The 13,755-nt window shown below is 44.5% G+C and overlaps 1 protein-coding gene and 1 long non-coding RNA gene across 2 annotated transcripts in view; one reads left to right on the top strand and one right to left on the bottom strand.

Moving 5' to 3' along the window:
* LOC102149850 (uncharacterized) overlaps positions 1 to 1,929 on the top strand; it is a 52,912-nt gene extending 50,983 nt beyond the window's left edge. Inside the window, exon 4 of the long non-coding RNA XR_001379666.3 lies at positions 1,561 to 1,929. This is a non-coding gene — a long non-coding RNA (uncharacterized lncRNA). The remainder of the gene's footprint in view (positions 1 to 1,560) is intronic.
* IARS1 (isoleucyl-tRNA synthetase 1) overlaps positions 1 to 13,755 on the bottom strand; it is a 79,409-nt gene that overhangs the window by 29,110 nt on the left and 36,544 nt on the right. Inside the window, exons 17-25 of the mRNA XM_001491121.7 lie at positions 11,832 to 11,918; positions 10,022 to 10,105; positions 8,763 to 8,907; positions 7,592 to 7,712; positions 4,717 to 4,808; positions 3,553 to 3,630; positions 2,470 to 2,591; positions 1,919 to 2,021; positions 1,605 to 1,688 (exon numbers count right to left, since the gene is read on the bottom strand). Of these exons, the coding sequence (XP_001491171.3) occupies positions 1,605 to 1,688; positions 1,919 to 2,021; positions 2,470 to 2,591; positions 3,553 to 3,630; positions 4,717 to 4,808; positions 7,592 to 7,712; positions 8,763 to 8,907; positions 10,022 to 10,105; positions 11,832 to 11,918 (916 nt within the window). The remainder of the gene's footprint in view (positions 1 to 1,604; positions 1,689 to 1,918; positions 2,022 to 2,469; positions 2,592 to 3,552; positions 3,631 to 4,716; positions 4,809 to 7,591; positions 7,713 to 8,762; positions 8,908 to 10,021; positions 10,106 to 11,831; positions 11,919 to 13,755) is intronic.

Here is a 13,755-nt window from a genome sequence, read left to right as displayed (position 1 = left end):
ACTACAGAGGACTCTAGAATTAGAAATATGAGCTTCACCTCTCAGGGGTAACCATAGCTCAAGCAACTTCAGAGCACCACAAGGTTAACTATCACTTAACGAGAAGAATCAGCTAACCATAACATTTCATGCCTCCATCATGCTAGTTAAGGGTTATAATGCAGCAGGAAATGGTGACATCATAGTAGGAAATATTAAAATGAGATATCACGGAACTGTCGTGATAAAGCAAATTGTATGGAAATGTCTAGTTGTGCCATTAAACTTAACCGTATTATTTGATCTCATTATAGTGATTAAGATATTCTATTTAAATATATTCCATTTTTATCCATATCTGCAAGCATTAACTACAGAATTTATAATCTAACTCTTTAGTTTCTAATATTTATCTGGAATTCTCAAGCAATTCAAAATCAAACATAGAAATTAATATTTTCTACAATAACAGATTTAATATTACCTGTGAAAGGAATAAAAATGAAATGAAAAGTATATTTGTTTTTAAAATATTATGGAATAAAGCTTTTTGAGAGGATAACTGACACTATAGTTTAAACTTTTGAGCCCCAAACTCAACTTCTAGGAATCTATTCAATGTCCATACACTGACATACGCACAAAGGTACAGATGCACCTTTTGTTTGTAATCAGAAACATAAATTTCCAATAATAGGAGAGCAATTAAATACATTATGATGCAGCCAGAAAGTGAACACCATACAGCTGTTAAAAAGAATACAGTAATCTCCATGTTCTGACATGGGATTCCCTTTAAGAAACACTACAGGGGCCGGCCCGGTAGCATAGTGGTTAAGTTCATGTGCTCTGCTTCAGCAGCCCAGGGCTCACGGGTTTAGATCCCAGGCACAGACCTACACACTGCTCATCAAGCCATGCTGTGGTGGCATCACATATACAAAATAGGGGAAGATTGGCACAGATGTTAGCTCAGGGCCAATCGTCCTCACCAAAGGAAAAAACAAAAGAAACACTATAAAGTGAAAAAAGAACATTAAAAAGTACATATATATATACACGATCCTCTCTGTGCACAAACAAAGCCAATGGCATGTGCATGTGTGTGTCTGAATGCATAAATGTGTGTATACGTGTGTAAAATGCTAGGAACAACCCTGGCAGGAGATATCCTAGTGAACACCCCAGGAGGGATGACACTGCCTGGTGTGGCTGGGGTGGGAAGGGACTCACCTGGGACTCCAGGCTAGTGCGAGTGCCTGCCTACGACCAACGTAAGCTCACTTGTTACTTGTAACTGAAGGAACAAACTTCTTTTGTTAAATAATCAAAAAGTACTTTGGAGAAGAGAAGTGGATGCAGGTAATAAATGATCCAACTAAGTAAAGCAATTCATTGATCTTGAAATCATTTTTAAAGAATTACAACTACATTGTAAAAATTTATGATGATTCTAAGCAAAGTGTAAAATTTCATGGATGGTTAAATTTATGTATATACTGACATACAAAAGAAAAAAGATAAATTATTCACTTAAAGTGTAGTTCACTGAGGAGTACTAATCAAAGTAATCTTCTGCAGGAAAGACGTCTGTCTGGACTAAACAGACAAATCAGCTGTCTCACCTCAATGATATACTTCTCCAAGGACTTGATATCATTAAGAGCCTCCGGATCTTGATGGATGACCACAATTTCCTTCAAAGGGTACTAGGAGGAAAGGGAAGGGAAAGTTCACTCAGCAGCCAGTCCTCTAAACTGCAGAAAAATGGGAGATTGTATGTTTTATCTGAATCTCAGGCTTCAGACTAATCAAGCTCAACTACTACTCTTACTGCAGAAAAAACAATTTATGCCATTGCTGGAAGCTCTCTATATTAATACAATAAAACATAATTATCTAGGTCTGTGCAATGTAAAATACAAATAAAATCTCAAACCTTTATTGGAATAGTTTTACGGTCTCGAATCACTCGCCCAAGTTCAATCACGGACTGCATTCTAGACACTGCACTCTCGGTCTTCTTGTCAATCAGTTCCTCTCTGAATGGTAGAGATAGGGATGTGAAAGAGATTAGATTTAAAAGTAGAAAAATCCCAAACAACAGGCATGCTTAAGTGAGGAAGACGGTCAGGCTAGAGATGTGACGGTGTGGCTAGTCCTCCCGGTGAGGCACCTGGGGAAGGACAGTGTGTGCCAGCCTTGGGAAGCACACAGTGAGAAGCAGGCAGCAAACCTGAGTCTGCTGCTTAGTGCCCAGTAGCTCCCCAAGGCAACCCCAACAGGCCTGCCCCTGCCCCACCTGCCACAGCACAACACGGGGTTCCATATTGAGCATCCCTCCCACCCATTCTGTAGCCTGAGGAGCAGCTCAGATGGGAGGCAGGGCGTGGAGGAAATGGAGCAGAGAGCTGGGGCCCCCATGAGCACGTCTCTGGCAACTCCCCTTCCCATGGCTTGGGCGAAGGCTTACGTGTATTTAATTCTTACCGAACATGGGGCAGCATGAGGTAGTGGATGCTGAGTGTGTCCTTGTCCTGGACAGAAACAGGGTCAATCAGCATCTTTAGATTCTGGTACATCATTTCAGTAAGAAAAGGTGTGTAGGGGGCCTGTATGAGGACAGAGGACACCACGTCATGCATGTGCAGCCATCATGAACTGAGCTCAATCAGAGTAAAAAACAGCAACTAAAGATCTTAGAGAATGACACAGGAGTACGCATAGAGTAGGCATGAGGTTCCTAACCCTGCCCTCTGACGAGAAATGACCTCACTTGAACCTGTTAAGACAGACACCTGTGAGGCACAGCAGGGCTATAGCCAGAGGATCCAAATATCCTGGAGGACATCCATAATAAAAGCAGAAGCCCCTGACCACGTGCCGGCTAAGTCAGTACGACAGAATGTCTGTCCCTGACCCTCAGAAACCTCATCTGTACACTGGAGGAACACCACCTGCTTCACAGGACAGAGGTGAATGAGGTCAGACGTGAGGCACCAGGCACAGGACCTGGTACAAAGCAGGTTCTCACTCCATGTATGTTCAGGAAATAAATATAGGCTTATAATTATAACATTATACCGGAGTAGCAGAAATAGGATACAAAGAATTAAAACTGGAATTTTCACTTGTATATCATTAATATTTAAATTGGTAGAAACATGTTTTAAGTAAAATATTATCTGTGATATATTTATTTGGCTAGACATTAGTTCAAGAACTTCCCTGTTACTCACAGACAATTACAGGAAGCCACATTAAGATGAGGTATATTATTCAAAGGGAACTGTGGCAATTCAGTCTAGATGCAAGGACCTTGACCTGAAATGTACTGCCAGTGGTAAAAAGGAAGAATCTAGCTTTTGAAGCTAATGTTTTTTAGTCCTTGCTTGACATATATAAGCTAACAATATTTCTGAAAAGGAACTAGAGATTTAAGTTGTTTTAAAACTTTTATTTCGGTATCTGGTGGAACAAAAACAGAAGAGATACAGACTGAGGACGCTGCAGCAACCGGGCACCACAGCAGCCAACAGGGCTGGAGTTTGAGAACAGGGCCAAGCATCTTACCATAAGTCTGCACAGAGAAAGCAAAACACTAAACAACGTCTCCAGGGCCAGAACACAATCCTCCATCCCATTTTCACCCTAGTGAGTGAAAAAAAAACACACATTAAACTGTTAGAACTGAGTAAGATTATTTTAAAAAAGGCAAGCCACAGAGAGCACACAGTGCACAGACAAGACAGACAGAGCTAGGACAAGTGACCACAACTACCAGTGGTCTGGGATCAATGCAGGAGGCCAGGATGGGGTCCCCCTTACTCTCTCCCATCTCTGAGGCCGTGCTGATGAAGAGTGGCTCTGTAACGGTGAGGTAAAGACAGACCGGAGGACCTGAAGGCTGAGCATGGGATTCGCATGCAACAGACAGAAACAGGTGCTAATAGAAAAATTCAAAGTACTTTTAGGTTAAGATTTCTTATTTTTAAAAAAAGTCTATACTGTGTATTTAAAAAGTAATTACACTAATTTATTACAGGGGAAACATAAAGATAATAAAAGAAGAAAACCCAACCATAATTAAATGACCCAGAGATAACTACTGTAAACATTTTAGGGTATATCTCTTAGATGTATGTGTATATACACACATACATGTAAATGTGTGTATATTTTCACAAAAATGAAATTACTGTTTTGTTATGCTTTTATCATTAACACATCTGAAGGTAGGCCAATGGGCACAGGAGCCTCCATCACTCTCTCACTCCCTGTCTTGTACCATTTTGTTTACGCCTGGCTTAAGCCCTGAGGCGGGACCCATGCTTTACTCGTCCTAAGTCCCCAAGAGGCTTAAGGAAGAGTTCTCTCAATAAATAACTGACCCTCTAGAGGGAGGTGCCCCTCTCAAGATTGTAGCCGTACCTGCCAACATTTGCAAAATATTTGTGTGAATTTATTATGGATTTTGAGAGTCTACTCAGCTTAGTCTTATATGGACCTGAGGCCTTCCCTCCAATGTAACACGTTCATAACTGTGTTTTGAAAATACACAAGATGACTTTTAGATCCTAGGTCTCCATCCATCTAATATGCAACGTAAAAGAAAAAGATAGCTTCCAAAGCTGAGAGCATTGGAAAATGCTCCTTTTCCTGTTGGCTGTGCTCATTTCTCCTCGACTCTCACAGGTACTGCACTTTTGGCCCTTCCCAAGAGCAGCCTGCGCTTACCTTTAATCTTCTGCGGTTCATTCTGACATACCAGTTGGTCAGAACATCCACAAACTTGACCAGGCGAGGCACCACAGTATAGAGCCTGTAAGCTAAAGTAAGACAATCAATCAGCAGCAAGCACACACCAAGCACCTGAAGGCATGGGGGAGGCTGGATACAAGAAAACAAGACCTCCTGCCATCCAAGGGCCACCACGCTTCTTAAGGAGACAAGAGGAAGCAAAGGGAAGCAGTCCTGAGGGCTCACTGCCCGAGGCTGTACCACACAGCCATCAAGGTGTCTTGGGGCACACAGACCACCCTGTGAGCCACACGCAAACTCCCATCATCAGTGAGAAAAGCAGAAACCCCACATGGTGGCTGAGAGGCTGCGGGTGCCCACCACCCAACTTCATGAGGCACCGTGTACCTGAGCCATGCAGAGTGGCAGCACCACAAAATCCTGACCTCCTCCCACTGTGCTACCCTGTACCTCAACTAAGAAAGATATGACAAAAGCTCTAAGTAGATGCCAGGAGGCACAGCCTAGGCCAGTGCTTCTTTGCCCACCAGAGCAACTCCGCCCTTCAGGGGACATCGGCAATGTACGGAGAGACAATCTGGTGGTCACAAGTGGTGAGGTGGGTGCTCCTGGCATCTGGCTGGTGGACCCCAGGGATGTTGCTCAATATCCTACAATGCACAGTCCAGCCCTGACCACAGAGGACGAGCCGGCCCAAACTGCCAGTACACTGCCACTGAGAAACTCGGGCACGAGCTCTGAATAAAGCAGAACTGGCTTCCTGAAGGTTAAAACAGCCAAGGGAAGAAAGCTAGAGGAGGCAGGGGAAGGAGGGAAAAACCTTGAGGAACTAGAAGGATTAGAAGGCTGCCCTGAGGCAGCAGGCAGGGAAGGGCACCCAGCCAGTCTTAGTTGAGGCACAGGCCTCCCCTTTAACTGATACTCTCTGTAGCACAAAAACAAACACGAAAAACAAGGAGAGTAAGACCAAAAATTATAAACACAATTTATATTAATGAATGTTAATTCATTTTATATTAGTGAATGTTAATTTATATTAATGTTAGTGTTAATGAGGCTCCTGGTCTAAGCCAACATGGTGAAAAGTTGCACGGGCAGAGTAGCTCTCAGTTCACAAGGACCAGGCTGAGGTGCTGGCGGGCCAAGACCCAGGCCTGTCCTTTGGGTCGCATATTCCTGGACGGGCAGTTTCTGTGATTGGAGGCCTATTCTGTAAAGAAAGAGGCCTAAGTTATTTCTAGGGGTCACTACACTCTTCACAGTCTAGGAAACCAGAGTTCCCTGTGTTGAGGTTTCAGTTCTTAGAGAGTAAACAAAGTCCACATACAACGAGCAGACAATACACAGGAGCAGCCAGCAGCAGCTACTGCTGAGATCACTAATAGTAACTGCAGACTCTTCAAGGATGCCACTATCGAGTCCTCGGACTCCATGTTGATGGGGGAGCTGAGGGGATGAAGCTGACAGGTGGGGCGGAAACTACATTGAGCAGTCTGTGTCTGGAGCCCATCCCATCGGCTCCAGGCACAATGCCTGGTCCTCACCCCTCAGCTGGTGTGCACAACTGCCGCCTAACCTCTAGTTCCCAAGCAGACAGGGCAGAACAGGCCCCGGCAAAGGTGTACGCTCTCAGGAGGTCACGGCAGCTGTGCCTAAAGATGGCAGGGGCCCAGGGCAACCATCCCCAGCACCACTTCCCACCCATTCATATCACTCAGGAGGAAAAGTGGACATGGCTGAGAGATGTCCCAGGGAGCACGGCGGGCTCCCAGCACAGGAGTCCAGCCTCGCACACTCATTTCCATCTTCATTTATATCAATCTGTCCAACAGCCTGACAGTCACATGATCCTTACTGTGCATGTTTAACAGGGTGGACAGAGCCCTTCAGGATGACTGATAAATGTGCAAAATTTCCTGGACTAACCGTCCGACTGTGCCAAGTGCAGAAGCAGCAGCTACTCCAGGAAGAGCACTGCACTGGCTGAGGAGCGGCAGGCCTGCTCCACCATGGGCTGCTCTGGCGGCTCGAGTCCACAGGAGTGCTGCACCTGCACAACAGCACCACAGGGCGCGGGGAGGCGGCTCAGCCTCACCAGGGTGGCACCAGGAGGCTGACTCTTCTCCTCTGCCACCGACCTTATCAGACCTATCTCGAGTATCCTAGTCAATAGTTTCTGGTATTTCTCACCTTAACTTATGGCTGTTCCATCTCCAACCTCAAGGAAATCAACATAACCTACTTTTCCAAGCTCTAACACCAAATTTGTTGTCGTTTGGTAATAGAAATATGGGGAAATGCCTACTTCATTATTACTTTCCTGTATTTCCTAAGTTTTCTAGACTGAACAGGGACTGCTTATTTAATAAAGTAGATCTAAAAATAAATAAAAAGGTATTAATAACAAGTAGTACTTTTTCAGTTGCTATTAACTGCCAGCTGCTTTATGGACATGAGCCTTATAATAACTCTACCAGGCACTTTTCAGGGAAAGAAACTGAGGCTCCTAGACTTTAGGTAATGCCTCTCCCATGGAACAAGTGGTAGAGTGGGTTTTGAAGCCACAGCCATCCAGGACCAAGGCATGTGGTATCTGTGGAGGGGTGAGGCCACTGGACATTCTCCCAAGACAATTCCCCATGCCTTGGAACAGCACATTTCTACAACTAACAAGCTTAGCAAAGTTATATTTGGTGTTAAAGGAAACAACTGTCTACCGCTCTGTACCTGTATCTCTCAAAATTTCTATAGAATTCTTCTATGTTTACAAAGAAAAACAGTTAAATATCGAAAGGGCAATTAAAAAGAGAAGAGTCCTTATTCCTGGGAGGACGGCCCAAGAGAGACACACCTGCCATTTCGGCCTTGAAGAACTCAACAAGCGACTGCATGAAGGACAGGACCCACCGGTCTGTGATGTTGGCACTTTCTTTAACTGTGTTCTCATTGTAGAGGAATTCCATTTCTTCCTCCTAGGAAGTGACAAATATCGAAAACATTCTGCATGCCTGGGGGAAGTCACTGCAGACAAATGAACTCTTTCAATCATTTAAACTGAAAGTAGTCAACCAAAAAAACCCCAGATCCCGTTGGCAATCAAAATTTCTGATTCTCAGTGATATTTTCCAGATAAGCTCTAAACTTGGGACATTAAAACCTAAATTAATAAATTACATTTTGGGGCGAACTAAAGAGAATTTGAAAAAAATTGTTCTTCTGCACCAGAGTGATTATAAATTGAGAAATAGTCCAAATCTTGTCAATAAGTAACAAGTTTAGTTACTTTAAACCTGAGGAAGGAAGGACAGTAAAACTGGCTAGGATTGGACAATTGTCTATAAACTGAACATGAGCACTAGGAATTAATGCCTCTGCTTATAATATTCGTTTTACACAGAATGCTCTATCCTACCCCTTCTTCTTCCTTTGCAAACTTCTCCTTGATCCTGAAGGCCCACTTCACCCAACCCCTCCGGCAGCATCCCCACAAGGCTGGTAGGGTGTGGCAGAGCTGACTCGCCCGATCGATCTAAGAGCCTGAGCTGGAGCCTGTGTCCAGAGCAGAGCAGCTGACTGCTCTGAAGGCACTTTCACATCATCACAATCACAATTTTTCATCCTAACAACCCACTGAGACTCTCTTTCACCTTCAGAGTCTCAGCCCAAATGTGCCCACGGAGAGGCTTTCCCTGACCAGGTCTACGGCAGCCTTTCCCAGGTCCCCCTCTGAGAGTAGCTCCCCCGTGCCCCACCCCCACTGGCTCCACAGGCGGGGAAGTGGCTGACTGCGTGAATCATCAGTGCAAGTCTTCCGCTCTTCAAAGGAGGCTCCTTTGTCCTCCAGAAGTGAGTGCCTGCCCAGACCGTGTAGCTGAGGCCTCATGTTCCAGGCCCAGCACAGACCCCAGATGCCGGCTGCATCTTCATCTGTAGCCTCCGCAAGGGCTCTGAACCCCCACCCACAGGGCTTGCTTGTCCATCTCCCCACCCCACCCCACCCCACACAGCACCGCAGCCCACACCTTCTGCAGCCTCAAGATGTTCTGGATGAAGAAGCGATAGGCGTTGTACCACGGGAGCAGCACGTCCTTCAGAACATCACGCACACCTTCCTCCTTAAAGCGGAGGTTTTCTGCTCTCACCACAGGGGAGTTGATCAGATATAATCTGGAAGAGGAGAAAAATCACACCGAACAGGAATGTAGACAGCAAACCAAATATTATCACTTGACACGCTGAAGGGCAACACCAAAAGTAGACTCTTTTCTATAAAATGGGTGAATTATAAATACTCTCCTAACGGTCAATTTGAAACTGCCAAGCTTGTACTTTGTATAAGAGACCTAGCAAAGTATAAAGGGGAGCTGTAACCCCACACCAAAATTCGGCACTGGACCAACCTAGATGCACACCCTGTGCAGTCTCAGTGCAGCAGCACCAAGAGGAAGGGGGCCAGGATGCCTTCTCCAAGGACACCAGAAGCAGACACCAGGGTTCACAAGGAGCCGCCACGTGTGCTCTGTCGGCTGGCTCAGAGGGGTTGCAGGCAGGGCAGAGGCCAGGGATGTTGCTAAACACCCTACAAGACAGCCCCCACCACAACAAATTATTCGGCCTAAGTTGTCAGCAATGCCAAGGTGAGTCTCCCAGATAACTGGGGGTCGTGGGACCCACCGCTAACTGCTCCTGGGCAACAAGGTGACTGTGAATGTGCTTGGCCTTGGCCTCAGCCCTCAGGCATCTCCAGGTCCACAACAGGAAGATGCTGAACAAGATCTCTCTGGCTCCTTTTAACCGGACACTGTGATCAATGTTCAACGACTATGACTATTTCAAGCAGTGGCTCACATTTCTTTAAAAACTTTTCAATATTAATTTTTTATTTGCTCTACTATAAATATACCTCCTATGGCTCTTTTGAGGAGTAAATGCAAAACTGAAATAAATGATGCAAGAGAACCCTAACACCAACAAGATGGGGAACCTGGCGAGGGAGTGAGGCGGAGGCACCAGCAACTAGCAAGGAAAACCTGGGCTGCTCAAGGAGATCCAATATAGGTCTTGTCCTCCAAAACATCTCCAGATTTGAAGATGGCTTTATTATTTAGAAAACCACCTTGGGGGTTTAAAGTCAACACCATACCAACGTAACTCTCCATATAACAGAGACATATTTTTGAAAAACTAATTATAAACCAAATCTAAGGAACATGAGTAAAAGGATGAGAGATGCTTAGATAAAAAATGACAAATACACACAAGGCACAGCAGTGGTTTGTACCTGAGGGCGTCAGCACCATATTTATGGATGACTGAAAGTGGATCTGGATAATTCTTTTTCCGTTTGCTCATTTTTTGGCCATCACTTGAAAAACAAAAGGGAGATGCCAATGAACAAAGTCAACATCACAGTTTATATATGATTACAGATTATTTGCAAATTGAAATACATAAATGCAAAGGGGATACAAGCTAGTGTTAAGGCACAATAAGGTTGTTTTGTAATATCTGTAAGCTTTCTGAATACTGTGGTGAATCAATGGAGAAGCTTCAGGAAGTTGGAAGCAGGAAGACACCACTGTTAACAGTTAAAAACACAGGCTCGGCATTCATCCTAGAGAAATGAGAACTTAAATTCACACAAAACCTATAATGAAAGCTCATAGCTTTATTCAGTCAGCAAACACTGGAAAAAACCCCAATGTCCTTCAGCAGGTGAATGGTCAAACTGCAGGTCACCCACGCAAGGAGCACTGCTCAGCACTGAAAAGGAAAGAACCATGGATACGCTCAACCACCTGAAGGCTCTCCAGGGAGTTATGGTGGGCGAAAAAGCCAATCCCCAAAGGCTACATGCAGTATGGTTCCATTTATATAACATACTCGAAGTGACACAATTTCAGAAATGGAGAACAGAGTAGTGCTTTCCAGGGGTTGGGGATGAGGGTGGAAGAGTGGGAGGGCGTGGGTGTGGATATAAAAGGGCACAGAGGGATCCTGGGATCTTGAAATGGTCCAGGATCTGGACGATGCTGTTGGATACAGGAAGCCACACACATGATATGCTGCATGCAACTAACTACACAGAGCAAGGAGCACACGCACAACTGGGGAAATCGGAGGGAGACTGATGGGCTGCATCAATGCCTGGCTGTGATAACGAACTCCAGTTTCGAAAACGTGACCACTAGGGGAAGCGGGACAAAGTGCACAGGAGGTCTCTAGTATGTCTTACAACTGCATGCAAATCTACAATTCAATAAATTTTTCAGTTAAAAAAAAAGCAGAGACTGTAGAGCCAGACTGCCTGGGTATAGAACTTGAATTCACCACTCATTTGCCGTGTCACTTTGGGCAAGTTACTCAATTTTTCTGTGCCTCAAATTTCTCACTTGTCAAAATAGGACAAGTAAAAGACCCATCTCAAACAGTTCTGGGGATTAAATGAGTGAAGATGTGTGAATGCTCCCCGCAGGGCCTGGCATGGCATCAGTGACATCCTCCTCCTCGCTCGGCACACAGAGAAGGGTATCTGTGTAAACATTTTGTCTTATTTTCTTATTTTTATATACTTATGTTTTTACTTTTAATGACTAGAGGCAACAGAAGCAAAGGAAAAATAAGACTCCCCTACACTACTAGAAACCTCTAGAACCCATAGTTTTCTCAGGTTGAAAAGAGGACACCAAAAATCTACAATTAAAGGACCAGCATACAGATTAAATACGAGCTATAAGCAAAACACTTCATAAAACTCTAAATGACGACTGTTAGTTATCATTAGCAGTGTCTTGGGACACATGTGCTCCCCTTCCTCCTCCATCAGGCTCAGCTCTCAGAGCAGCCCTTCTCCCTGAGATAGCAGAGTATGGGAGGACGGAATGCTGAAGATGGAGAAGTGCACGGGACAGGAGCTGGATGAAAAGGAAGAGCAGCAGAAATATAAAAGCAGAGGGAAGAAAGAATAGGGATGAGCTGGGGCGTTGCTAAACTCCTCTTGTCACAAGGAGTGGTTAGATCCAGCCAGGACATGGCTGCAAGAACCAAGGGATCAGCAACTGAACTCACAACTACACAAGGGCGTGACCTGCCTGGCCAGGACGAGTCCGTTCACAATCACATTCTTGAAAGGTGGCTGTCCAAAGAGAGCCGTGGCCAGCACCAGCAGGGTGTAAAACCTGGAAAAAACCACCAAGAAATAGTTCAATAAAAACAGAAAAGGAGTCCAAGCATCGAAAAAACACTGGTTTACTTATCGGACTGAATTTCTATTTTAGATCAGTTACACTTTTTGATAATTCCCTTAAAGCAATGGTCGTTAATTGTGGTGACACGTTAGAATCACCTGGGGAGTGCTGGAAAATTACGCATAGGCAGACCCACTGCAGATCAATCACATTAGAGCTTCTGATCAGAAAAAACAAAATGTGCTTTATTTAAAGCAAATAAAGGCCTGGAGTGAGAGGCTGACTCCCAGAAGTTGAGGACAGTACTGTTGCCCTCCTTGGGGAACCAGTTGGGCAGCCACAAGGCAGGGCAGGCCCAGATGGCCTCCCAGGACCTCCCACAAATTCTGGGCTGAAAATCCAAGGATGTGTGTTGCCTTTAGCACAAGGTCATATGGGACAGTCTGATGACAAAAGATGCAAAGAGCACTCTCATCCCAAAGTTCAAGGTAGACTACAGCAACAGGAATGCATTTTCCTTCTGTCAGAGAGCATGTATATTGTTTACTTTACTTGCCAACTTGTTCCCTAAGAGAGGTCCATCACAGCCCTGCAAGCTGTCTCAGGAAGCTTGCTTGTGTCACCTCCAACCTGATTTTGCACCCCAAGAACATTATGTGATGTGAATTGATGAAGATGGAGACCAGACATCCCTTCCTCCAAAGGTAGGTGAGGAGGACGCAAGTGCCTAAGCGAGGCAGCCCATGGCTGAGGGAAGGGGAAGGAGGCAGTGTGCACACAGGGACCCATAGGAGGGCTTTCAACAGCTGCCAGATGCCGCCGCTCCTCCGAGAAACAACCTACTGGTGAGTCATGTGGCCTCTCTAAGAACAAGGGTTTGTGCCTGGTAGCTGTTTCTACAGATGAATGGATTAGAAGCTGAATATAGAACACTTCAGAGCATTAAGGCTGGAATTCAATCAGTTTGTGATGAACGCAAGTTGCAAAAGCAGAAAAGGACCCCAGCGTTCCTTAAACACTCCTGCAGGCACATTACTAATGAAAGCAAAATTGGAACCCGGGTTGGCCAAGCTTATCCATGAAGAGACGGTAACTCACCTTTTTCTAATTAAGAGGATGAAAGTACTGCTTTAAATAAGTCACCAGATAAAACCAATACCACAATCTCCCCCCTTTTTTAAAATCTGCGTTTTTTTAGAATGTTAATTTTATGAGGCTAGCTTTAACATCTGAGCACATTCCCAACTATTCCTCAAATCTGTAGCACCCAACTCATTATCTTGTATGTAAATACTCATTAAACATTTGAGTAAATTATTTGAAGTAAACAAGCTAAGAACACATATTGTGTTTTGTATCACTTAATCTTCCAGTAAAACAAATCTCTATATTCCAAAATGTAAGTGAAATAATTCAAACTCTAAAACTACTGTCCTACTCCAGTGAAAAATTCCTACTCCAAAGACACTTCAATGAGATGTTTGGTGGTGAGGAGCAGAGGGTAGGAGCGAGCCTGTCTTGTCTGACAATCTCCCCAGCACCCATCTGATAGATGCTAGGTGCTCAGTAAAATACCTGCTGCGTAAACATGGTACTTGTACAAAAACAGGTGCACAGATCAATGGAACAGAATTGAAAGCCCAGAAATAAAACCACATATCTATGGACAGCTTATCTTTGACAAAGGAGCTGAGGGCATACAATGGAGAAAAGAAAGTCTTTTCAACAAATGGTGCTGGGAAAACTGGAAAGCCACATGCAAAAGAATGAAAATTGACCATTCTTTTTCACCATTCACCAAAATAAACTCAAAATGGATTAAAGACCT

This window comes from Equus caballus, chromosome 23 (assembly GCF_041296265.1).
Source record: "Equus caballus isolate H_3958 breed thoroughbred chromosome 23, TB-T2T, whole genome shotgun sequence".
Classification (NCBI taxonomy): domain Eukaryota; kingdom Metazoa; phylum Chordata; class Mammalia; order Perissodactyla; family Equidae; genus Equus; species Equus caballus.
This window is presented reverse-complemented; position numbering and strand designations above follow the sequence as displayed.